We start from the raw sequence: 24150 nt of genomic DNA, 5'->3' as shown, positions 1-24150 counted from the left end.
TCCTTGCTGATTTGGCCCTGCATAGACATGCCTCCTCAACCTCCTGCCAAGTGTTGTTATTCTGCCAATGCTGGTGTTTCCTTGAATGGCACTTTGCAAATGTGTTATGTCTTCTTTACCTCGTTGCAGGTTGAAATCTGTGCTGTATGCCAGTTTTCAAAGCCTTAAATTGAAGACCAAATTGAAGCATTTCAGAACTTTCTTGGCAATGCATTCAAGGGACCAGTCACAGCAATTACCTGTATGAATCTTCTCTGGATGTAATCCAACAATGATGTGAGTGAAAAAAAAGAGATTTGTTCCAATTTTGGTGTCCTTAAAAATGACACTTTGTGGCTCGTTGGTCTAGGGGTATGATTCTCGCTTTGGGTGCGAGAGGTCCCGGGTTCAAATCCCGGACGAGCCCGAGCATTGTCTGTCTAGGGCGCTCTTTGCAAGGTCCTTGCTGATTGGGCCCACCATGGAAATGCCTTCTCAAGCTCCAGCCTAGTCTCCTTAATCTGCCAATGCTGGTGTTTCCTTGAATGGCACTTTGCAAATGTGTTATGTCTTCTTTACCTCGTTGCAGGTTGAAATCTGTGCTGTATGCCAGTTTTCAAAGCCTTATATTGAAGACCAAATTGAAGCATTTCAAAACTTTCTTGGCAATGCATTCAAGGGACCAGTCACAGCAATTACCTGTATGAATCTTCTCTGGATGTAATGCAACAATGATGTGAATGAAAAAAAGAGATTTGTTCCAATTTTGGTGTCCTTAAAAATGACACTTTGTGGCTCGTTGGTCTAGGGGTATGATTCTCGCTTTGGGTGCGAGAGGTCCCGGGTTCAAATCCCGGACGAGCCCAAGCATTGTCTGTCTGGGGCGCTCTTTGCAAGGTCCTTGCTGATTGGGCCCACCATGGAAATGCCTTCTCAAGCTCCAGCCTAGTCTCCTTAATCTGCCAGTGCTGGTGTTTCCTTGAATGGCACTTCATGAAGGTTGTGTGTCCACTCTTTAGCTCTTTGCAGATTAAAATCTGTGCTGTATGCCAGTTTTCAAAGCCTTAAATTGAGGACCAAATTGAAGCATTTCAAAACTTTCTTGGCAATGCATTCAAGGGACCAGTCACAGCAATTACCTGTATGAATCTTCTCTCGATGTAATCCAACAATGATGTAAATAAAAAAAAAAAGAGATTTGTTCCAATTTTGGTGTCCTGAAAAATGACACTTTGTGGCTCGTTGGTCTAGGGGTATGATTTTCGCTATGGGTGCGAGAGGTCCCGGGTTTTCCTGTCTCTGTCTGGGGTGCTTTTTGCAATGTCCTTGCTGATTTGGCCCTGCATAGACATGCCTCCTCAACCTCCTGCCAAGTGTTGTTATTCTGCCAATGCTGGCATTTCCTTGAATGGCACTTTGCAAATGTGTTATGTCTTCTTTACCTCGTTGCAGGTTGAAATCTGTGCTGTATGCCAGTTTTCAAAGCCTTAAATTGAGGACCAAATTGAAGCATTTCAGAACTTTCTTGGCAATGCATTCAAGGGACCAGTCACAGCAATTACCTGTATGAATCTTCTCTGGATGTAATCCAACAATGATGTGAATGAAACAAAAGAGGTTTGTTCCAATTTTGGTGTCCTTGAAAATGACACTTTGTGGCTCGTTGGTCTAGGGGTATGATTCTCGCTTTGGGTGCGAGAGGTCCCGGGTTCAAATCCCGGACGAGCCCGAGCATTGTCTGTCTGGGGTGCTTTTTGCAATGTCCTTGCTGATTTGGCCCTGCATAGACATGCCTCCTCAACCTCCTGCCAAGTGTTGTTATTCTGCCAATGCTGGCATTTTCTTGAACGGCTTCATGAAGGTTGTGTGTAGCCTCTTTACCTCTTTGCGGGTTGAAATCTGTGACATATGCCAGTTTTCAAAGCCTTAAATTGAGGACCAAATTGAAGCATTTCAGACTTTCTTGACAGTGCATCTAAGGGACCAATCCCAGCAATTACCTGTATGAATCTTCTCTCGATGTAATCCAAGCCATTCAATACACTCTGACATCCTCTGTCGGACGTCCATTGAAATGCATTGCAGAAAATCAGTTTTGGTTCAGGTTTTATGAGTTTTTTTTAGATTTTAATTGTAAAAATGGTCAAACGGTGTTCATGGGGTACATGCAACTCCAACAGAAGGTATCCTGAGAGGCTGGGCGATGGGATGTATTTTTTACCCTTTTCTAAGTCACATCTCAACCGAGAAAAGTGTCTTCTTTGAATAAGGTTGTGTGGTAGACCACAACATCAACTCAAGGTGAATAAAATGAAGAAGGATGTCTACATCTGTTCTAAGGTAAGCCAACATGGTATTTGAAGCAACATATTGTCTCTTTGCAGGAAAGACATATAAAGTTATCTTTAACATCTCTAACATTAGTTAAAGTTAGCCTAACATTAGCCTAACATTAGCTCCTAGCTGCATTGTTCATTATGTCTCTTCGTTTGTTGGGAGTTCATTGGCCTATTTTGTTCTAGTTTTTATACTTTTGTGATCGTTCATCATTGTTAGCTGTTGTCCAAAGGGCTCTCGTTAAACTAACCTTAACTTCTGGAGCTTAGCTTCATTAACTTATCTGTAATAGCTGAGATAACAAAGGTTGGCAAACGTTATGCTGAATGATTGAATGTAAACACTGTAGCACCAAACTAACGGAGAGACACTCTTGGTAAAGATGGTAAAACGGCCGTTATATTTTTTCTCATATTCTGAGCCAAAAACTTTAACTTCGGTGGCACTTTGATGCTGATCCTCTATCTTGTGGTCTGAGATTGTGATGGCAATGAGGTGCGGTTTATCACGTTTGCACTGGGACCTGTAAATTTTGGCTTGTAACTGAAGCTTTTTATTGACCTCCTCAACAATCAAATGATTAATATATCCGTAGAATGTGTAGTCTAGACCCTTTTGGCAACTTCTAGATGATATGTGATCTTTCTGTCTCCAAAATCATCAATGGCCTCCTGCGAAATGTCTCCTACTGTGACACCTGCCGAAGCACCTGTTACTGAATGTTCCTTGTTTGTCCAAGTGAGTGGAGGGGGCGTGGCTTAGCCATAGGTCAATTGCCCGTGTGACCCCTCTCTGAATGTAACCCAACAATGATGAGATGGAAAAAAAGAGATTTGTTGGAATTTTGGTGTCCTGAGGAAAGTTTTTTTGTGGCTCGTTGGTCTAGGGGTATGATTCTCGCTTAGGGTGCGAGAGGTCCCGGGTTCAAATCCCGGACGAGCCCTACCCTCCTCTGTCTGGGGTGCTCTTTGCAAGGTCCTTGCTGGTTGGGCTGAACATGGAGCCTCTTCATGCTCCTGCAAGGTGTACTTATTCTGCCAATGCTGGCGTTTCCTTGAACTGTACTTTACCTTTACCTTTACCTGTCCACTCTTTACAGGTTCAAATCCGTGACACACGCCAGTTTTCAAAGACTTATTCTGATAACCAAATTGAAGCATTGGGAGTAAAATTGCAGTGTGCAGATGTGCAAGCCTGATTGAGACCTATCCACACAGTGGTGGATAGGTCTAGTGTGATTGAAGCCATAGGTGGCTCTACTTCTGACTAGAAGGGGTGAAAATTTATATAGTAACTTTTTTACACTACATGATTTTATTTTATCATTACTCTGTAGAAACTGGTTTTCACTTAGACAATAAAGAGTGGTTTTTGTAATGTTGCATCAAAAAAGCCAAATTCTATTGACCATGACTGATTTATAAAACCAATAAAATGCTAAAACATCCATTTTGGTAAATACTTCTTATAAACACACGCTTTAAAGCAAATATGATGATCTATATGTACGTTTGAATCTAAACATCTTTATTATTCTTGCTCAGCACCGTCTGATGGTCGTACAGTGAAATAACTTATTTCCATGGAAACCCATCCTCTGCAGGGAACCATGTGCAGCACAATGACCTCTCTGGGTGCCTGTCAGTTTGTGTCAATGTTTCCCAGCCGAACACGCTGCGAAGGCTCACCTCTCGTTACAACCCTCCGCTCTGTTGCAGAGTCACAAGGGAAGCTCCTCTACAGCAGAAACCATTTATCAACACGTGTACCGTGGCTAACCCCAAATAGGTTTAATGAGGACCAACTGTCTTTTATTGTTAATTTACCCTACATGTGTTTACTTTTAGCCAGACTCTGCACCTTTGTGTTTTAGGCCATCCAAGCTCTGAGACGGAGAAACGAGGGCAGGGCAAGGACACGGTTACTCAGGGCTGTCATCAGAGGTCTATGTCTTAGATGAAACTCCGGGTTAGACAGCTCTGCCCTGGCTACAAATGACCAACATTTCACAGAGTCACTGGAGAAAACAGAGGAAAACAGAACATTTCATCGCAGCCATGAAACAATGACTCAGCCTGGGGGAATTATGGAAACCATTAGCTTTTATTGTTATAGCGATTTTTACAAAATGTGCTATTCCCTCAAATACTTCAGAATGGTTTTCACATACGAGACTTGTGCCAAATAAGTTGATTTCATTTTCACCATTTTCAGACATAAAACATACTAGCTATGGACAAAAAAAGAAGAAAAAAATCAAGTAAGTCACCTTGGCATGAGGAGAATCTGTTAGGTTGAATCAGGCAAACTTCAGTGGCCATACGTCCCAAAATGTGAAATATTAACGGATAAAGGGAGTTCCTGTGTTTTTTAATCTGGGCCTGATTTTAAACAGACTTTGAGCTCTAACTTACTTGTTAAATAAGTTTTCAACTTTGAAACCTGCAGCTGTGAAACAGGTGGTAAGGTTGCATTTTAATCTTTCAGGGCTGATGTTTCCTATGAACATACGTTTACCATATTGCTGGTTTTAACCAAAGTCGGGCTTACAGTGTCACCACTGATGTCTAACAATGAAAATTACCCATAAAAGCTAAAAGACTTCATAACTCAAGAGTAAAATGCTTTTTTTTTTTTTTTTTTTTTTAAACCAGAGAGCTGTCACATTTCTCCTCAGAACCACCAAACCTTTATAATTTCACCTAAAACCTTTTTTAGTGTGTTAAAGTGATGCAATCCATCATAGCTTATAAAATTCATGCCTCATAGAAGCTTAAGAAATCTGTTTATTTTCAAAGAAAAGTGTGTTGGAGAGGAACGAATCCATCAGAATTCAGAGCAAACTTCTGCACACTGATTACGTAGCCAACGAGATGTAGCCAATAAAATTAATTGATTTGGGAATTTCGACAGTCTGCAGGATTATTTCTGCTTTTTTGATAATTGAAAACAAAAAAAAACAGCATTGGGTGCCTTGCACTTGGGTAATATGCAGAGATTTTATGATAGATTGATATATTTTCAAATAAGCTACAGAATAAGACAATCATTTTCAGTGCTACACTTTATGGGATGTTTATAATAAAAAAAAAATCTACCAAGCCAAATGTTCAGTAAAAAGACCTCAAAATAATCTATCTGAAATGTTTAGTCAATGAATTATTACTCTATTTACATTATTTAATTCAAATAGCATTTTTATTTGCTATATTTTTCGTTTTTCATTCACATGTTGACAATGTGCTGCTGGCTGTAAATAAACATGTCTGGCACTTTGCTGAAATAGATTTGACATAAACCAGACACTATTTTTAATATTTCTTTACAGAGATCTATATCATGGTTTTCAGTTCAGCTAAAAAAAACAAAAAAACAAAAAAAAAACACTGTTACAGACTGTTTGGTTAGTATCACCCAGCCCTGCCTGAGACTTGTATTTCGATGCCATGTTATTGATATAATTTGATTTTAACGTGTTGCCTACTGCCTGCACACAAGCAGAGAGATGTTTGTGTTACTGGGTGTTTTCCTCAGATAAAAAACACTGCTACAGTAAACATGGTAAATATCTACACTTGTCTGTGAAGTCTGGTGGATTGAAGGAAAGCAGAGATGCTGATGTTTCTGGTATGAATGCTTCTTACTCTTATTATTTAAGTCTTCTGCTGTAGTTATTTTTCCTTTTGTTGATGTTTTCCAACAGTTACGATAGCAATCTCACTGCTCTTATGTTCGTTTATTTTCTGAAAAACATAATCAAGAAACATAATGAGTGTTTAAGTAAAAGTAAATAAAAATAAAGAGGATCCATTAATTTTCAGGAAAAAGTTTTTTTTTTTTGGGGGGGGGGGGCATGTAAATATTTGAGATAATAAAGTTGTTTGTTTGTTTACAAGAAAAAAAACCCTCAAAATTTCAGATTTTAAAAAGTCATAAATGTACAAGATTAACTTGGAATTTCTGAGTCTAAAAAGTCTTAAATTTTGAAAACTTCAATCATTTTTCGTTCAATTACATTAACAGTCTTGAAAGACAAAGAATGATATGTTTTTCTTATAAATGAATGTCTTTTCACTTGAGAGTTTTCTTTTTTTTCCTTGAAAACCACTAGATCCTCTTTATTATTGCAATTTTCAATGAAGTTGGCCTAAAAAGGTGTCATAATAATGGATTGTTTATATATAGATCAGTCAAGAACACATGTATGTAGGGATATTATGTTGGAGTTTTCTAATTGAAACAATTAAAATTGATGTTTTATTTTTCCCCGTGGTTACTGGAGGGGCTTTGCTTTTCTGATACTATTAGAGAGGAAAAAAAGGTTGGGAACCACTGATTTAGAGCCCAAAGTATGTAGAAATAGGGTCCAGTGTAAAAAGTACAGGAACTCCCTTTAGAGTAATGTTTTAAGATGTGTGCAGCGTCTGCATAAACATAAACGATTAGAAATGTTATCATAGTGCATAAAAATGTAACATCTGAGCTGTGTTGACGTTTGGATTAAAGGCTTAACAGTGAAATGAAAAGACACTGAGAGGAAAGTTTAGCACAGCGCCTGAGGTTGGTGTGGTGATTGCCAAGACAACAATGCAACCTATCAGGTTAATTCTACACAAATCAGAAAAGACAACAAACAAACAAACAAACAAACAAAAAAAAAGCCCTAACAGTGATTTGTACCATCTTCTCCCTCAAACAAACTACAATATATTCCAGCAGTCAGTTACACAGTGGTCCCCCTCCATTTACAATAGGCTAAAAAAATGTTGAAGCTCTGCGTCCAATCAGTCATCAAGTTCATTCACCAGCCCTGTATGGTCAGATTGCCTCAACATTAAAGTGTTTAAATCCCTCCTTAAACCTCAAAGGACTCTAAAGATCAGATGATTAAGTCACATTACGTTAAGTGTCGTGGGGTCAGTCTATAAATTAATATTTTCTCCCTTTGGAGAGTGTAATTAATTTATTCTATGCAGAGATGGGCACAGCTTATTAAAAATATATCTGTTAATCTGTTAACTTTGTAAGTCTACTAATTCTGTTTAAAATGCCCCCCGTTTTTAATATCAACCTTAACGTCCAACCCTGTTCAAAGTCCATCAGACCAACTCTGGGCTGCCAGTGTGTTTTCTCCACATTGTAATGGTTATTTTACACTTCTGCTATAAACTCATGTGTAAGCATCATGCAGAACAATGCTAAAAAGTTCTGATTCTTGTTTTTCTGAGAACAAGCCAACACAGCAGCCACAACCTACGCATCCATCAGACCACTGAAAACACAGTTTGTAGAGTGGTTGAACTTTCCGTTAGCTGCTCTCCTAATCATAAATTTTAACAAAACCGTCCTGCTGGATCAGAAAGGGTCCCCAAGATCCAAATCTAGTAAAGGATTTAAGCCTGGTTTATTCATCTTCATTGAATCACTGTCTATCTATGGGCTGATGCCACTATGAGCGCTAAAATGTATGCATCAGTGAGTCCATGCCACTCTGCAACACCCCGCTCAAATGCTATTTTGATGTGGGAATTTCATGCCACTTCTTGCTGCCACATTTCCTGCTTGTTTGTGTTCACCAAACTATTGAAACTGACATGATTATGCAGGAATGATAAATACTGAGCAGCAGCTGACGTTACGGCAAAGACGAAAAGAGAAAAAACATCGAAGGAGATGGAACGTACGGCCACTAAACCAACGGAGGCAGAGGACGGGGGCAAGTTTAGAACCCATTTGCATTTTGTTGAAATGCATGTCTGATGTGTTCAGATGTTCGCAAGTAGATTTGACTTGTTTTATGGCCGTCTGCATCCTTTTATCTCCTCTTAGAGCAGTGCTTCTAAATTGGTCAGACCCAAAAGAGCCGTTTTCAGTGGGTTGCAAAGGTGGTCCTGGAAAATTGCGGCCAAAAGTCCATGATGCATGGAAGACCTTAGGCAAAATATCTCTGTACATTTGATTGTATTATTTTCCCCATGAAAACAAACATATTTTGGTCATTTTCTTCACATCTAAACTTGTTCAACTCATTTTGTAAGGAAACCAACACTGGTTTTCTTTTTTTAATATTTTAGTTTCCAATAATCTCTAGAAAACATAAAAAATGTACACCTTATCATGGAAAATGTATGAATGCATATAAAGTTAGGGCTTTTATAATGGCGTTTTTTTCCTGTCTCCTAGTTCAGTCATATTTTGTACCAAATAAGATCAATACTCTAGTTAAATCAATTTTATTGCGAGCCAGTGCTCTCGAGTGTTGGAATGTTTGCCAATAGAAAAAAAATGTAAAAAGTCTATGTACGGAAGCCCAAAGTGGATATACAGTAGATTAATACAGCTTTTTAAACATTTTTTTCCTATGATGATGAGTAAATTTTAGTATTTGTCCCAAGATTTCTTCTTATTTATCTCCCTTTCTTTGGATAATAAAGCTAGTTTTCCCAAGTTAGGAAGATGTTGCTAAAAAAATTACCAAATTTTAACTAAATGTCTTGGGGAAAAAAAGTAAAAGAAGTAAGCATGCAAGTCCTCCTGTAATGATTTGCTTTTTAAAGATGTTTTGTTTTCTTATCCAGTTATACTTAGTTCCAATGGGGTCCAAACTTCAACATTTTTCAATAAAAAAATTATAGTGGTTGCAAATTTTCCAAAATTTGGGTTGCAATTCTTGTAAGGAGGTGGGTCGTGATGTCTGACCAGTTGAGAACCACTTCTCTAGAGCATCGTTCTCCAACCTTGGGTCTTGGGCGCCTAAGATCTTGGTGTGTCAGGGGCGATTTACCGGTCTGCTCTGAGGTTGTCAAACGGAAATTTGTTCAGATCTCAAAGTATTTAAAAAGGCACACATAATGGAAATTTTCCACAATGGTCTTCTGGTAGGAAAAGTTGTGTTTAGGCTTAATATTTTGGGATTTCATTGATGAAAAAATGTAAAATTTAAGTAAGTTTTGACAGCAATGCATCCTGTTTTTCCATATACGAGTAGAGGTGTTTCGGGGAAATAATGTTAGGAATCACTGCTCTAAAGCTGTTTCCCAAACTTTTTTTTCCAGATACCCACTTTTTCTCAGAAGCAGGCCATTGTGACCCAACAACTTTGGTTTCTGTCTGCTATTGCTTAACAAGTCTGACATCTGCGACATCCTAGGTTGGTTGAGCTGATGGCCAGTGCCACCTTGGATAATTTAATTCCAGACTCAATCTGGTCCTGACCTGGCACTCTCTGTTTTAGGAGCCTGGGAGGGGTATCTTTACCTCTGTCACATGGGATTTCATTGCATGCTAATGGCTGTCTGGTCTGGGACAGTGAGTTTCTTTTCTATTGGCTAGGGATCCATAACTGTGCTCGTTTACCATACGGTGGCTGGTAAAACCTTCTTTAATGTTTTATTATGGTGGAGAAGGTGGGTTACTATTCATAGGATGGAGCTAAAATTCATTTGGCCACACAAATAAAATCTCTTGGGTCCCAACCCAGGCTTTTGGAATGAGTGCTCTAAAGTACATCACTCAGAGGCCGGCGGTTATCCAGTGCTACCCAGTCGACCAATCACAGGGCGTGTGGTCTGTGTTGCTTTGACTCTTGGTGACACTTTTGTTTAAGTCGCCATGCATAGGCTCCTACAGAGCTTCAGGGACCCTCAGCATAGGCATGGATAAACAGAAGTGTAAATCAGGCTTAAATCCAAACAAATTTCATCCATAAAGATCCAGGGTTTGCTTCAAATCCACAACCAATAGAGGCATTTAAGTTTCACTCTTGCAGAGCTCTGGAAATACAAAACTTCATGGAAGGGGAGCAGCCTTTCACAATAAAAGCACCCCTGGCTTTTTGGCTGGTTGTCCAATAAACTCTGAGGTAAAGGAGGCTACATGCTCTTGCTTATAAAACTATGGTGTAGTTAAAGTTTTCGTTTTTCAGATTAATGTCCAGATTACAACCTAATTATGAGTTATAATTAACAGATTAACAGATGTGTGCCCAGCTCTGTTCCTAAGTTTCTTTGACATTACAAGAGGAACAGATAAATTATAATTTTAGATATTTGATCTGGTTTTCATTCTCCAGAGTATTAATGCTATACCTGCCTAACAAGCAACAAACTACAAACCCTCCAATCACAAAGACATCTTACAGTAATTCAAGTCAACACAACACTTAAGATTGAAATATTTGTCAAGATGAAATGTACACCAAAACTCAAGAACAAAAACTCAACAGGGGTCAAAATGATTTCAGTAAAAACCTTCTCTTTACACTACACATCTCATCCCATGGAGTGAAACGACGATATGTTCCTTTAGGCAAACATTCTGTGCTTTAGCTAGCTGTGTTTTTATTGCCACAAGTCACATTAGGAATGAGTTAAGAGTGTACAAAATACAAAAACAGGTTAGTTTTTCTGAGAGCAGCAGCTGTCAGCCTCTGTGGAAATAGTAAATAAACATAAATATACACTGTTGTGCTTGAAATGTGTTGTCGCTCTAGTGATGCAGAGCTACGTCTCGGTTCAGGAGAGAAGCTACTCAGGTCAGTAAATACAAAGAAGGTACAAAGTAAGCAATCTCTGGCTGTGAAGTCTATCTTGGAGTGTGTTTTCGGCATATTAAAAAGGCGTAATCAAACAGTTCTGCAACACATCCATCCCCGCTTTATCTCCTGCAGAAGGCTTCGCTACTCGCATGCAAATATTTGATTGCTGCAGGTAACAGTTTTTGGCACTTCAGCTGCGGCTGGAGCGGGAGAAACAGAAGACTGGAGGCCCAGGAGAGGCCAGAAGGGCGAGATTTTGCTTTGTGTGCAATTTTCACATGAGGTGAAGCAGACGAGCTTCAATTGTGCAAGACTGGCGATCAATGTTTTGCTGTCAGATCTGCAGGAGTATCAAATTTCCTACAACACTGCACAAGTGATGATGACACTGCTCATTTTTTTAGATCTGCTGCATCTGATAGATCACTACTCTAGGACTGGGCACTACGGCCACGTTTACACAACAATTTCATCAGAAAAATTTTCCTGTTTGATTAGAAAGCTGGATGGAAATGTTTAAAGATGCCACTGTCTTTGTTATCATGCAAGTCACCTTGGCATGAGAAGAATTTTTGCACATGCTCATTTCAATTCCAATCAATAGCTGTGCATGAGTAGGTGGACCAAAAAACGACAGCAGATGCCTGTGTTCCTTATGTTGGTTTCTTACTGAAATTTACTTGCTTTGTTGCACCACTTGGACCTGCGACCCCACTTCATGGTCTGTCTTCACAAATGTTCATGTGTTTCTGTACGTGTACACCTCACTGGTCCGTTGAAGGAGGAGTATCAGCAGGTGTAGCTTCATTGTACAGTCACACTGTCAATGACTGGCTTAGCATGTCTGCTACAAGGTTTAAATGGTAGTCGTCAGCAAAACAATGTGGCACAAATACTAAACTTTTTGAGAATGTGAGACAATTTCCTTTTTCAGTGGATCGTTGTTGTGTAAAAGTGGCCTAAGACAATTCATTTTAGGGTCTTAAAAATCAGTGTTGAATGTTGAAATTTTGATAGACTTTGGGAAAAAGATAGATAAGAATATAGCCAGTAAAGCCCAAAACACACCGGTACCATTCGATGCATGTCAAAGCGATCGCCCCCATTATTTTCTATGGACAAACCCTCACCAGCAACGACCAGACGCCCAATGGACGCACAGCTCCGCATAACTTTAGGACACAGGCCACAGCTGGTGGAGTGCTTTCTTGAGAGAACAGCTGTTTTGTCAATCACAAGCCAGCTCTGCTTGAGAGCACAACAACAGAAATTTAGCGCCACCTTTTGTTTGTGGTGTAGAATATACAGGAGGCCTACGCCGCTGGTGAAATACCACCGCACCTATTGTTTCCTCACTTATTCAGTGAGGCGATCCCTGAGCGTACTTTCGGCTCTGGTATCAAAGAACCTGGCCATGCAGTGGCTGGTGGAGAGTTTGACTGCTGACGTGCTGCTGTCAATGTGTGTTAGGAGGCGGGGATGCGCCAGTCTGGTGCCAGTGTGTTCTGGGCTTAAGGATGCAATGTTTTTTTCTTGCAATGAATGAATCCTCACTTTAAAACAAGCAGAGCATTTACAAAAAGGATGGGTGAGTGTCCCATCCCTGAACTAGAAAAAATAAGCTTTTAATGTGAAATTGCCTTATATTGTTTTTTCCCCTACATGCATTAACAAAATAAAAGACCTATGTGGATAAATCTGCTCTGTCTGATAATGACACAGAGGGAATTTTAACCCTAAAATGCTGAGCCAACATCAGCTGCAGCCTGGCTAGCAGCCTGTGCCAACATCCTGATTCAATCATTACTATGAAAAAACATAAAAGCTTTTAACAAACAACTTAAGCTCATGTGAATAAATTGAACTCCTATATCTTATACATTAACCAGCACTTGTTTGCAAGCCTCCATCTTAATATAAACCTATTATTAAACCTGGCAGTATTATCAAATAATATCATGTAAAAAATTTGTATTTACTTTTTTTTGCAAAATGCCCAGCCCTGTCCTACTCCTATATTAAGATGATGGCCAAACTGTAGTCAGCAGTCAGAGGGAGAAAAGTAGAGTGGATAAAAGGTGAAAGGCATGGGCCAGCTTAACCTCTTAAAGTGTTGCACCACCTCCAAAAAGGCCAGTCTATGCAATAAGTTAAAATGAGTAATATATCTATATTGACAGCTCATACTGGTCTTTTTAGGACTAATCATCTTTGTGTCCTTATGTACAATAAAGTGAGGGACAGTACAAGGCACACATTTAACAGCTGAATTGTTACAAAGATATAAATAACCAACAAAAAGGAAAAAAGTTCATGAGTAGTGTGCTCTCCTCTTACTCTGTCCTCTGTGCTTTCAATGCTAACATGTTCAGTTTTTCTCTGCAGCGTTCTCTCAGTACGATGGGTCGGTCCCGGCAGCCTCGCGCGTGCTGCTCAGTTTGGTTTGTGCGGTGACAAACAGTAGAGAGGTTAGCAGCAGTCAGCGGTCACGGCGAGTTTGCCCGTGGTTCACTTGACTCTGTGTGCGTTAGATGCTGTCTACAAAGCTGCCAGGGAACAGTCCGGTCCTGCCGTTCCTCTGCAGTGTGCCTTTGAACCAGCCGTCCTCCCTCTTCCTGTGAACAAACACAATGTCGCCCTCCTTAAGTTCCAGCTCGGCCTCGCTCTGGGGAGGATACGATACCACCACCCTGTACCTGGGGTGGAAAGTAAAAAAAAAAAAAAACGAGTCAGGGAATGTACAGCGCAACCATGCTCAAGAAGCTGTGTTAACACCAAAAGCACAGGAGACGAGGCAAGACTTGAGATGTAACCTACATGATTATTACCAATCATCCTAAGGATTTTTGTCTTCCTTTACTCTGGTTGACGCAGGGTCTTTAAGTCTGTCCTGGTTAAATGATTAGTTACCCAAAACCAAACACCCTCCTACCTAGGACAAACATCTACTGGAGGGCCATAAAGATTGGTTAATTTCCCCATCCAGCAGCTGTGTCTGAATTTCCTTAAGGACAGCTTCACTATGCATGAGGTTGACAAGAGACGGTAAAATGACCTGTTAGCTCGAGCCAGACTGATATTTTTCTGGCGGTAGCTGATAAAAGCCCATGAAAGACTCTAAAAAACCTGCCCTGCTTTTGGTCTAATCACTTCTAAACTTTCAGATCAGAATAAATATACAGGTCAATAACTTATACTTTTAATTTAAAGAGGAGCTATAGCTATGTACCTCTCACAAATAATGGGCCGTGCATCGTGTTGCTGAGATAAGAGCGATGAGCACGGCTGGCGAGGAGGGGGAGCGATGGGTGCACATCCATCCAGGGGGCTGCTCTTCCTATGGGATGACTCTGGGGCTGAAGAGGAGGAGGAGGATGATGAAGAGGCAGAAGCGACAGCAGAAGCAGCAGGTTCAGTCTCGTGGCAGCTGACAGAGCCGGAGGGAGGGGAGGTTTCAGGGCCCACTGCGCCATGTAGCACCTCTCCAGCAGCAGCTTGCTCTGCCTCCAGGGTGGGAGAGGAGGGCGGTGAAGGACGAGACTTCTTCTTATTGGACAACAGCTTCAGCAGACTTTTCTTTTCCCTCTGCAGCAACAGATTTTTTTTAGTTAGAGGACTGCAACAACTCCTGAGGCATAGAAGCGCGAGTAATTTCCACAAACCGCAGACAGGTACACTGTCTGCTTCTTTACACTGACAGACACTGATGTGGTGGCAGAAACTCCTATTTTTAACTCAGACAGACTTCAAACTGTGGTTAGAAATATAGAAAAACAACATGACAGCACTTGGTTTAGAAATTAAAGAGAAACAGACACAAACTGTGCATAATAATCATCTCTCCTTGTTGATTACTGAGTGTGAATCTCTCCAGTGTGATTAGCTCCTTCAGATATATCATCAAGAATATCAGACACTCCAGCAACCATCTGGCAAGTCACTCAAAGATGCTAAAACTAAAGTCAAATTAACCACTGTGATAAAACATGCAAAATGTCAACAAAATAAAGCAAAGGAAGCTCTTAATTACATGAAGAAACCTATTTGAGGTCACTGAATTTCAAGTCATAACCCAAAGGGGCATATCTTGGTGTTTTATAGCTGAATAGTAATTATATGTGACATACAGGCGCATCTTAGAAAATTAGAATATCATGTTTAAGTTCATTTTTTCTCTGTGATTTGCTACAAAAAGTTAAAATTTATGAATTCTCATACGAAGTGAAATATTCCAAGACTTTTTTTTTTGTTTCAATCTTGAGAGAAAAATCTAAAATACTAAGGAAACATCTAATATGCAAAGGTTTCCTCAGCCTTTATTCTCTCTCTCTGGTTCAGTTCACACAACCACAATCATGGGGAAGACTACTGACTTTACTCTAGTCTGGAGGACAATCACTGACACCCCTCACAAGGAAGGTAAGCCACAGACGATCACTGCTGAAATAACAGGCTGTTCTCAGAGGCTGTATGAAAGCACAGTCATGGAAAGTTGACTGACAGTGTTGTAAATAAAGGTGTATAAGCAAAAGAGCGTAGAGGACTTCCACACAAAGTGGATTCAAGAACCTGGGGGGCCTTCACAAGGAGAGGGCTAAGGCTGGAGTCAGTGGATCAAGAGCCACGACACAGACGAATCCAAAAACTGGACAACAAGTGTGGTGTTCCTAATAGAGAGCTAATCCTAACCCACATACATCACAAGCATCTCATCTGGACTGAGGACAAAAAGACCTGGACTCTAGCTCAGTGGGCCAAAGTCCTGTTTTCAGATGAAACTAAATTTTGATTTCAATTCAGTCCAGTGTTTTCAGTCTCCACACTCAGTAATAGTTTGGGATGCCATGTCATCTGCTGCTGTTAATAACAATAACAATAACTTTATTTATATAGCACTTTTAAAAACATGGGTTTACAAAGTGCTTTGACATATGCAGAAGCAAACAGGAGAACAAAGCAACAAACCCAAACAGAACGCGACATGCAAACAAGCAGAATTCACACACTTGAAGAAACTAACCAAAAATATGGATGAGATAGCAACTCATCGACATCAAAATACATTGAAACATGGACGTCATGTGATGCCATGCAAACTAAGACATCACAGATATCAATCAAGGTGTAGGTGTGAAACCATACTACACTGCTAAGACATCATGAACATCGTAAGTATCCAAGCAAGACACAGACATCAAGTACCATAAAACAGTAGGAATAGGAACCCAGGCAATGCAGGAACCCAGCTACGCAGGCTGAGACCAAGAGGACCAAAATAAAGGACGTGAGAAATTAAAAGAGAAACACAGAGGAGAAAAAACAAAACAGGAAATAAACAAGAAAAGCTAGTAAAATGTAAATGAAGAGGGCAAGACAGACAGTAAAGCAAGATAAAACAAGCTCTAAAACTGTAAAAGCAGTAAAATTGACCAATATTATAACAAAGGTAGGTCCACTGGTCTTTCTCAAGTCCAGAGTCAACGCTGTGAGCGGTCTACCAGGAGATTTTAGAGACCTTCATGCTTCCATCTGCTGAGAAGCTTTATGGTGATACTGATTTCCTTTTCCAGCATGACTTGGCACCTGTCCACAGTGAAGCCAGAACTACCAGAAACTGGTTTGCTGACCATGGTACAACTAAGTTTGACTGGCCAGCCAACTGGTCCGACCTGGACCCATTAGAGAGTCTCTGGTGAAATGCCAAGAGGAAGATGAGAGACACCAGACTCAACAATACAGACAAGCTGAAGGCTGCTATCAGAGCAACCTGGGCTTCATAACACCCCAGCAGTGCCACAGACTGATTGGCTCCATGCCACGTAGATGCAGTAACATGTGCAAAAAGACCTTCAAACAATTTCTGAGAGCAAAAATGAACAAAAGTTTCCAGAAGGTCAACATTATTATTATTAGTATAGTATTATAAAACCTTATTTTAGACTGATGTTTTTTGATATTCTAATATTTTGAGGTAGTGAATTTTTACTTTTGTGAACTGTAATCATCAACATTAAAACAAAAAAAGCCTTGAAATATTTCCTTTTGTATGAGATAAATCTAGAAAATACAAGAGTTTCACTTCTTGAATTAAATCACATAAAAAAAATCAACCTTTTCATGATATTCTCAGTTTTTGACATGCACTTGTATTTGGGTATTTGGTGTAACAGTATTTGTATTTGTTGTGGTCTGGATGTCTTCGGTGCAAAAGTCAGAACACGTCTGAGAGGAGAAAAAGGTAAACATACATGTTCTCCATACAGTATTTAAGACCTAATCCTGGTGATGGTAATGCTTATAACTAGACTGGAGCTAGGGTCTAAAAAGAGAATAATTATTCCCCATTTAGCCTTAACATAACAAAAATATTATTCTGTGTTTAATAATTACGCTACTCGTAGTGCCTTTTTTACCATAGACTTTCTTGTTACTGAGCATTTAGGCAGGTAACAGATTCACATCCCACTCCCCTATGGCTAGGTGAAGTCAGAGGAAACGTTTTATCAAGTAGAATAAACTACACCGTGTAAACAGCTTGTTCTTATGCCATATCTCTTTGAAAATATACCCATATATCTGACAAAGTGGACACACTGCACAGCCCTACTATCTACCTTGCCATCCTTGTCCAGTCGGCAGGTGAGAGCTGCGCTGTTGGAGGCAGGATTGAGGACAGAGCTGTTCACAGGCACAGCAAGGACAGGAACAGGTCTCAATCCATCACCCTCCAGGGATGCAGCACTCACATTGGGTGGGGTTAGAGAGGCAGCGGCACAGCCCATTGCCACTCCAGCCCGGGTGCAGCCCTGGGCAGGGCCAGATGAAGGCTGCGGGCATACGGCGAGATGTGGGAGATAGGCGACCGGAGTGACAGACTGCATGGGAGTCACTGCAGCTGTGGGTCGGTCCTGGCTGTGACAAGCAGCTGTAAAAATATAACATGTTAAAACCCCTTTCTTGAACAATGTGGCCTCTAGAAATAATTTTCTCCCTGCTAAATGTACCTGTCCTGACTGCATTGCGGGCCTGGTTCACAGTCATCTGGGAGCTAACGTGCAGAGGGACTTTTGGCTGCTGACCCGTGGCTGTTTGAGCTGCTGTGACCACAGCTGCAGGCTGGGAGCTGGCGGATACAGCGTTGGAGCACACAGTGAGGGGTTTGTTGAAATCAGGACCTGGAACAATTGCACCAAGGGGAGCAGAAGAGGGGCTGACGATGGTGACACCTCTGCCTGCCTGAGTGCACAGGCTCATGGCCACTTTGGGCTGCGTGCTGCCTGATGCCGTCCTGAGAAGACAAACAAGAGTTGGTAAGACCAAACAGCTGGGGATGATGCCACTTCTATAAAGATTTAAAACGCCAAATATCCCTAAGATCCTAACAACTGTTGGTGCAACAGATAGCAAACCTCACTGATCAGATTTGATCACAAATTTTTGTAACAGATTGGTCTTTTATAATAAAAAAAGGAAAGATAAGGAAGTTATAATACAACTATTCAAGAGCAAGCCTTACTTGAAGTGTGCATTTTAATAGCATTGCCACTCTTCCATAAAGTTTTGATCGAGAAGAATCTGGCCAACAGTTGCACGGTCACTCACTTTGTGAGGACGGCCTGGTCTAGGAAGATTTACACATGTGCCATATTCCTGCCATTTCTTGATGATGGATTTAACTGAAATGTATGGGATGTTTAGTGCCTTTAACATTTTCTTATAACCATCCCCTGACTCATAATTTTCAATAACTGATCCTTTGAATTTCTTGTAGAGTCTTTTTGTCTTCATGGTGTAATGGTAGCCAGGAATACTGATTAACCAGTGACTGGCCCTTCCAGACACAGACATCCTTATACTAAAAGCACTTGAGACACATTCATCGCACTCAGGTGATCCCCATTTCACTGTTTGCGAGACTACTAGCGCCATTTGGCTGGACCTCTGTTGAATTAGGTCAGTCACTTTAAAGCGAGTGAATAATTGTGGAGTAATTTATTTTACCTTATATATTTTTGTTTGATTTACATCACTTTGTAGACATCTGTTTTGATTTATAAAATCAATAAAGGTGTAGAACATTCAAGGGGATAAATTCTTATTTAAGCACTGAATGAGAGGAAAAAAAGGTTCCAATATTTGCAATGGAAACACAGTGTCTGTACTGGTACTTCTGCTTATTGTGATGTCATGTCATGATGAAATGGTTTATATTTCAAAGGGCCCTGTGTCCACAGCAGCTTTGTTTGGCTGGCAGTGCTCGTTTTAAATGCAAAGCCAATGATATCCAGCATTTTTATGGCTGAGAGGCCCTCAGCATCAGCCGTCTTTTGTCACAGAACTCACAGTTAAAAACAACTCAACAACAGCGCCACGCTCGTCAATGTTATTCCTCCTTCAATGACCAATCAAAATCAAGAGGAAGTGAGACTTCTGATATCAGCTTTATCAACAAAAACGAAAACGTTGATATGACTGATCTTTTCCAGGGTTTAAATTTAAGGTCTGCAGTTGCATTTCTTTTATGTTTTGAAGTTATTTTTCTTTGAACAAAGAAAAAACTAACCATACCAAGCCACCAAGTGTTCTTTCATAACCTTGCAACAATAAACACTGGTAAGAGGCGCTACAAAACTGAGTTTGTTTAACGTGGCACGCCTGATGGATTTGTTTCACACATCCATCTGGTAAACTTCTCATAGACAACATCTGGGAAAGGGCAGAGCCTTTGAAAAAAAAACTCTGAGGGTGATTGGATGAACATACTGTCTGACACATCTTTACGGGCCAATCAGAGCAACAAAACATGTGATGCAGCCGCTTCCGAGGAGTAAACTCCATTGAGAACTACATAACGCGAACCATGGCCCCTGTAGACATGTCAGTAAACGACTTTGTAGTTTTTGAAAAGAAAATAACTCAGTGCTGTTCTTTGTTCTTCTTTTAACGAAAAAATGTCAAGTTCTGAAAAAACAACGCTTTAGCAGCATCCACACTAATGTCTTCTGCCATAATTGCACCGGTCTCTTGTTGCTGCTTGCTTAGGTCATGACTCTGCCGAAAGTACTGCCTCCCGTCACTGATTGGTCCTGTCACTTTCTAACCGGGCCCAAACCGTTCAGACGGGAGATTTGAAAGATGGATTTGTCAGTGAGAAACACGGAAACGGGCGTATCCATCTGCTGTGCAAGGTTAGAGTTTGTTGGCATTGCCCCAAAAAAAAAACGATGACCTTTATACAACCATAAGGTTATGAAAGTAATACTACACCATTTAGAGGTTTTATTAAACATCACTTTAACACAAATATGCTAAGAGGGATTTCACACCAAAACATCAAGGTTACATGCTGACAACATGTTTTAGAGTACTTAACATGAAGTATTAAAGTCATCTGTGAATGCAAATTGTGATAAGGCAAACTCAGGAAGTCTTAGCTTCTACCTACAAACAGAATAAATACTTAAACTTTGTTTTTTTTAGATTTATTTTAAACAGAATTATGTAAAAAGGTTCTCACAGACAAATAAACATGACACCAGGCATGCACGACTGTACGATATGTTGACAGTAAAAAATGACTTGGCGTGAATTTAATGTCTGACCTGCTGACTGGGCTCATGTAGTTCCCAGGGAAGACTCCGATCTTGCCAGTGTGCATGGAGGTGCCCTTGAACCAGCCGTCCTGACAGCGTTCCAGCACCAGAAACATCTCTCCCTTCCTCAGCTCCAGCTCATCCTCCTTGCGTGGAGTGTAGGGGAACATGGCCACATAGCTAGATAAAGAGAAAGAAGAAAAGAAATCAGGACTTTGACACAACACAAAAACACGGAGCTAATGTGAGCCAACGAGGATTTTCCCCCCATATGGGGAAATAAAAGCAGTTGTACAATTTCTCACAGCATGCCATTTGTTCTGGATTTATCCTGCTGCCTAGTTGTACATCTGTCATCGTCTCCACTGAGACCCTCCAGCAGGGACTGTGGCCCCCGACCCAGAGAAAATCAGCACTGGAGGACAAAACAATTTGCGGGTCATCTCTCTACAGCAGAGCCAGAGCAGGCAGCTTGGACTGGCAGAGAGTGCAGAGTCTCAGCTGGGATGTTTTCAGTTTGATTTCAACGTTGTCGGGGGGAAGGGAACATAAATGCCTCAGAGTCTGACATGCACGCACAGGCAGATGACGGACGGAGGGAGAGCAGGCATGAGTGGATCTAATTCTTGTCAGGTGTGTGGGGCCTTAAAACAGAGTAATGAGGGTAAAGGTGGGGGGGGGGGGGGGTCAGAAGTCAGGGGTGACGGAGAGGATCTTCGATAGGACCCAGGAGACTTTTTCCAAAGGTTTTGACCCCTTCACCTGTGCACATACTCACACTCTGGCTTACAGACAAATGAATCAAGCATTTGCATTAAAACCCTGAACCACTGGTGCACCAACCTCTTAACCCATCTGCAATCATCATCTGATATGTGATATATGCTTCTGGGAATACATGGGAATTTCTCTGTAAATCAGGTGAAGGTAGAGGTCGGCACTGCCTTCCAGCCAAGACTTCATTTCCATGAGATGTTTATATCTGCACCATAAACAGCGCTTTGTCTATATCATCCCAGAGCAGAACCGTCAACCTTTGGTATCAATTCAAGGATAAAATTCAAGTTGAACAGCAGCTTTACCCGAAAATGAAACTCACTTCTATGTTACCTTTTTTATAAAAGAGATAAAAATATTACTTGTATGACATTTTCACTTTGCTTGTACATGTTTGAAATACATTTCAAGCGTCCAATTCCAAAGAGTAGAAGAAAATGACTTTTTGTCAATATTTAGGGAGAAAGACAGTGGATGCAGCTGGAAACAAGGATGACAGACGGGGTAGTACCACACAGGTAAAGAGACAAAAGCTGGGATCAATCCAGGTTCCTCCATGTGCCTAGAGTATGACTTAAGTAAACACCAGAAGAAATCAACTTTGAAAAGGATTTTTTAAATGGAAGTCAGTCGATCTTTTCTTATAGACCTCAGTTAGTCAGGGATCTTAAAAACTTGCTTCTGCCACGCAGCTTAAAACAAATTTGTGGCTCAAGTTAATTGATCTAGATCCATTTCTTAGCTGCACCTTTATGCAGATATCTTTTAACCATATAGACAAAAATTATTCATCCCCCTGACCACTGCACCAACAGGGATAGTAATGAAAAAATGTTTAAATAGATGTACTTCAACGCAGAGTTGCACCCATCTTTTGCAGGTATAGCAGCCTGCACACTTACTGGAAGTCTTTCCACAAGATCTAATGAGTGTTTTTGTGGGAATTTGTGCCCATTCATTCTGTAGAGCATTTACGAGGTCAGGCACGGATTTTGGAAGAGAAGGCCTGGCTTGCAATCTCTGTTCCAGTTCATCGAAAAAGCCTAAAGTTAAGGGGCCTAGACCAAACCCTATAAAAACAGCCCCATACCATTTTTCCTCCTCCACCAAACTTCACAGTTGGCACAATGCAGTCAGGCAGGTAATGTTTTCCCAACATCCATCAAAACCAGACTCACCTATCTGACTGACAAACAGAGAAGCGTGATTAATCACTATACAGAACATGCTGCAACTCCTCCACACTCCAGTGTTGGTGTGCTTCACACCACTCCGTCTGACACTTGGCATTGGACTTGGTAATATGAGGCTTGCATGCAGTTGCTCGGCTACGAAAACCCATTCATGAAGTTCCAGCTGCAGTTTTTGTGCTTACATTAACGCCAGGGGACGTTCAGAACTCTTCAGCTATGGAATAAGCAGAGTGTTGGTGATTTTATGCTCCATGCGCCTGGGCAGTCATTGATCCCTCTCTGTGATTTTACGGGTATTCTACTTCATGGCTGAGTTGCTGTTGTTCCTAAATGCTTCCACTTTCTAACATTATTCATAGTTGACTATGAAATATCCAGCAGGGATGAAATGTCATGAACTGTCTTACTGCAAAGGTGGCATCCATCATAGCACCTTCTTGAAGTCACTGAGCTCTTCAGAATGACCCTATAGGACTACAAATATTTGCAAATAGAGACTGCACGTATAGGTACTTGATTTTATACACCTGGGGCACCTAAAACACCTGAATTCAATAATTAGATTATTTAGATTAGTTAGACCTGATGCAATAATTAGTATTTGGTAAGTCCAGATACTTTTGTCCATAAAGTGTGGATATCTGTGTAAAAGTCTTGTTTTATCTTTTCACATGGGGCATTTTACCTGTATCTACCAAAGTCTTCTGACACTAAGGATAAGACTTTAAGGTAATTTCAGAGCTCGAATAACCAGATTACCTGTTGCTTATGTTTCTTAACTGTAAATGGCATGCAGACCTGCTGGTTACCCACTACTCTGTGTTTAAATTAGTAGCATTACTTTATCTAACGAAACTGACATTGATAGCCCTCCACACAAGAACGATTTTTCCCCTGTTCACATTTATCTATTTGCAATGTTGTAAAGCCAGCCATCTGTGATTTGACAAGCTGAATCACAGGTAACTACACTAGACAGCCTGGGTCGAGCTGCCATGGCTGGGTTCAGACTGCTGCAACACTCGCCTATGACGACTGACTGACCCAACCCAACCATAATGCAAATGTGCATTTTCAGAAAGTGTCGTTTTCCCTGTTTACATGGAGATGGAGATGGCAATGTTTTGAAAACCTCTCACTTTGGAGCCCATTTCTGAATTGTTCCGTTTTCTGACACAGAAAACGCCATTCTCATGTGAATGGACAGCCAAAATGCTACAGAGGTTTTGCATTTTCACCTGAATACGTTGTGTAAACAGGGCCTTTACTTACTTCAATTGGGTTGGCTGCATGTTGTCCGTCTCCACTTGTTTCTGTTTGTGCTTCCGATCAAATAAAGCATTGATATAATATTTCTTTGTCTTATTTTTTCATAATCTTTCTGTCCTGCATGTACAACGCACTGCTATGTTAGTTACTGTAGCTGAAGAGAAGCTATATCAGTTAGATGAACCCAGGATCCGAATGCTAACCGAGCTGAACTTTTGTAACCTAAAACATCACATGTGTAGTGCATTAGTAATGAAACATTTATCAGGTAATGACAGCCACTTAGAGTACTGGAGTTCTTGAACTCATCCCTAGTTCTGACCCCTTCATCTGTGCACATGCTCACACTCTGCAGCCTTCCATTGACAGCCGAGGGGGGGCTGCAGACAGGCGAACCAAGCATTTGCATTAAAGCCCTGAGCCACTGGTGCACAAACTGACTCTGACATTTCACTGCACATTTAAG

The 24150-nt window shown here is 40.7% G+C and overlaps 1 protein-coding gene and 4 non-coding genes across 5 annotated transcripts in view; 4 read left to right on the top strand and 1 right to left on the bottom strand.

The window, feature by feature from the left end:
* Positions 1-334: 334 nt before the first annotated feature.
* On the top strand, positions 335-406 carry trnap-ugg. The gene has a single exon. It is a non-coding gene; the product is annotated as a tRNA-Pro (tRNA).
* A 366-nt stretch (positions 407-772) lies between these two features.
* Positions 773-844, top strand: trnap-ugg. Its single transcript has one exon. It is a non-coding gene; the product is annotated as a tRNA-Pro (tRNA).
* Positions 845-1636: 792 nt separating this feature from the next.
* Positions 1637-1708, top strand: trnap-ugg. Its single transcript has one exon. It is a non-coding gene; the product is annotated as a tRNA-Pro (tRNA).
* A 1479-nt stretch (positions 1709-3187) lies between these two features.
* Positions 3188-3259, top strand: trnap-agg. The gene has a single exon. It is a non-coding gene; the product is annotated as a tRNA-Pro (tRNA).
* Positions 3260-6167: 2908 nt separating this feature from the next.
* Positions 6168-24150, bottom strand: part of sh3rf1 (SH3 domain containing ring finger 1) — a 101751-nt gene continuing 83768 nt past the window's right edge. The window contains exons 8-12 of the mRNA XM_041790852.1: positions 20455-20625; positions 17857-18140; positions 17467-17777; positions 14082-14437; positions 6168-13548 (exon numbers count right to left, since the gene is read on the bottom strand). Coding sequence (XP_041646786.1) covers positions 13380-13548; positions 14082-14437; positions 17467-17777; positions 17857-18140; positions 20455-20625 — 1291 coding nt within the window. The 3' untranslated portion in view covers positions 6168-13379. The remainder of the gene's footprint in view (positions 13549-14081; positions 14438-17466; positions 17778-17856; positions 18141-20454; positions 20626-24150) is intronic.

The sequence above is a fragment of the Cheilinus undulatus genome, linkage group 7 (assembly GCF_018320785.1).
Source record: "Cheilinus undulatus linkage group 7, ASM1832078v1, whole genome shotgun sequence".
NCBI classification, from domain to species: domain Eukaryota; kingdom Metazoa; phylum Chordata; class Actinopteri; order Labriformes; family Labridae; genus Cheilinus; species Cheilinus undulatus.
This window is presented reverse-complemented; position numbering and strand designations above follow the sequence as displayed.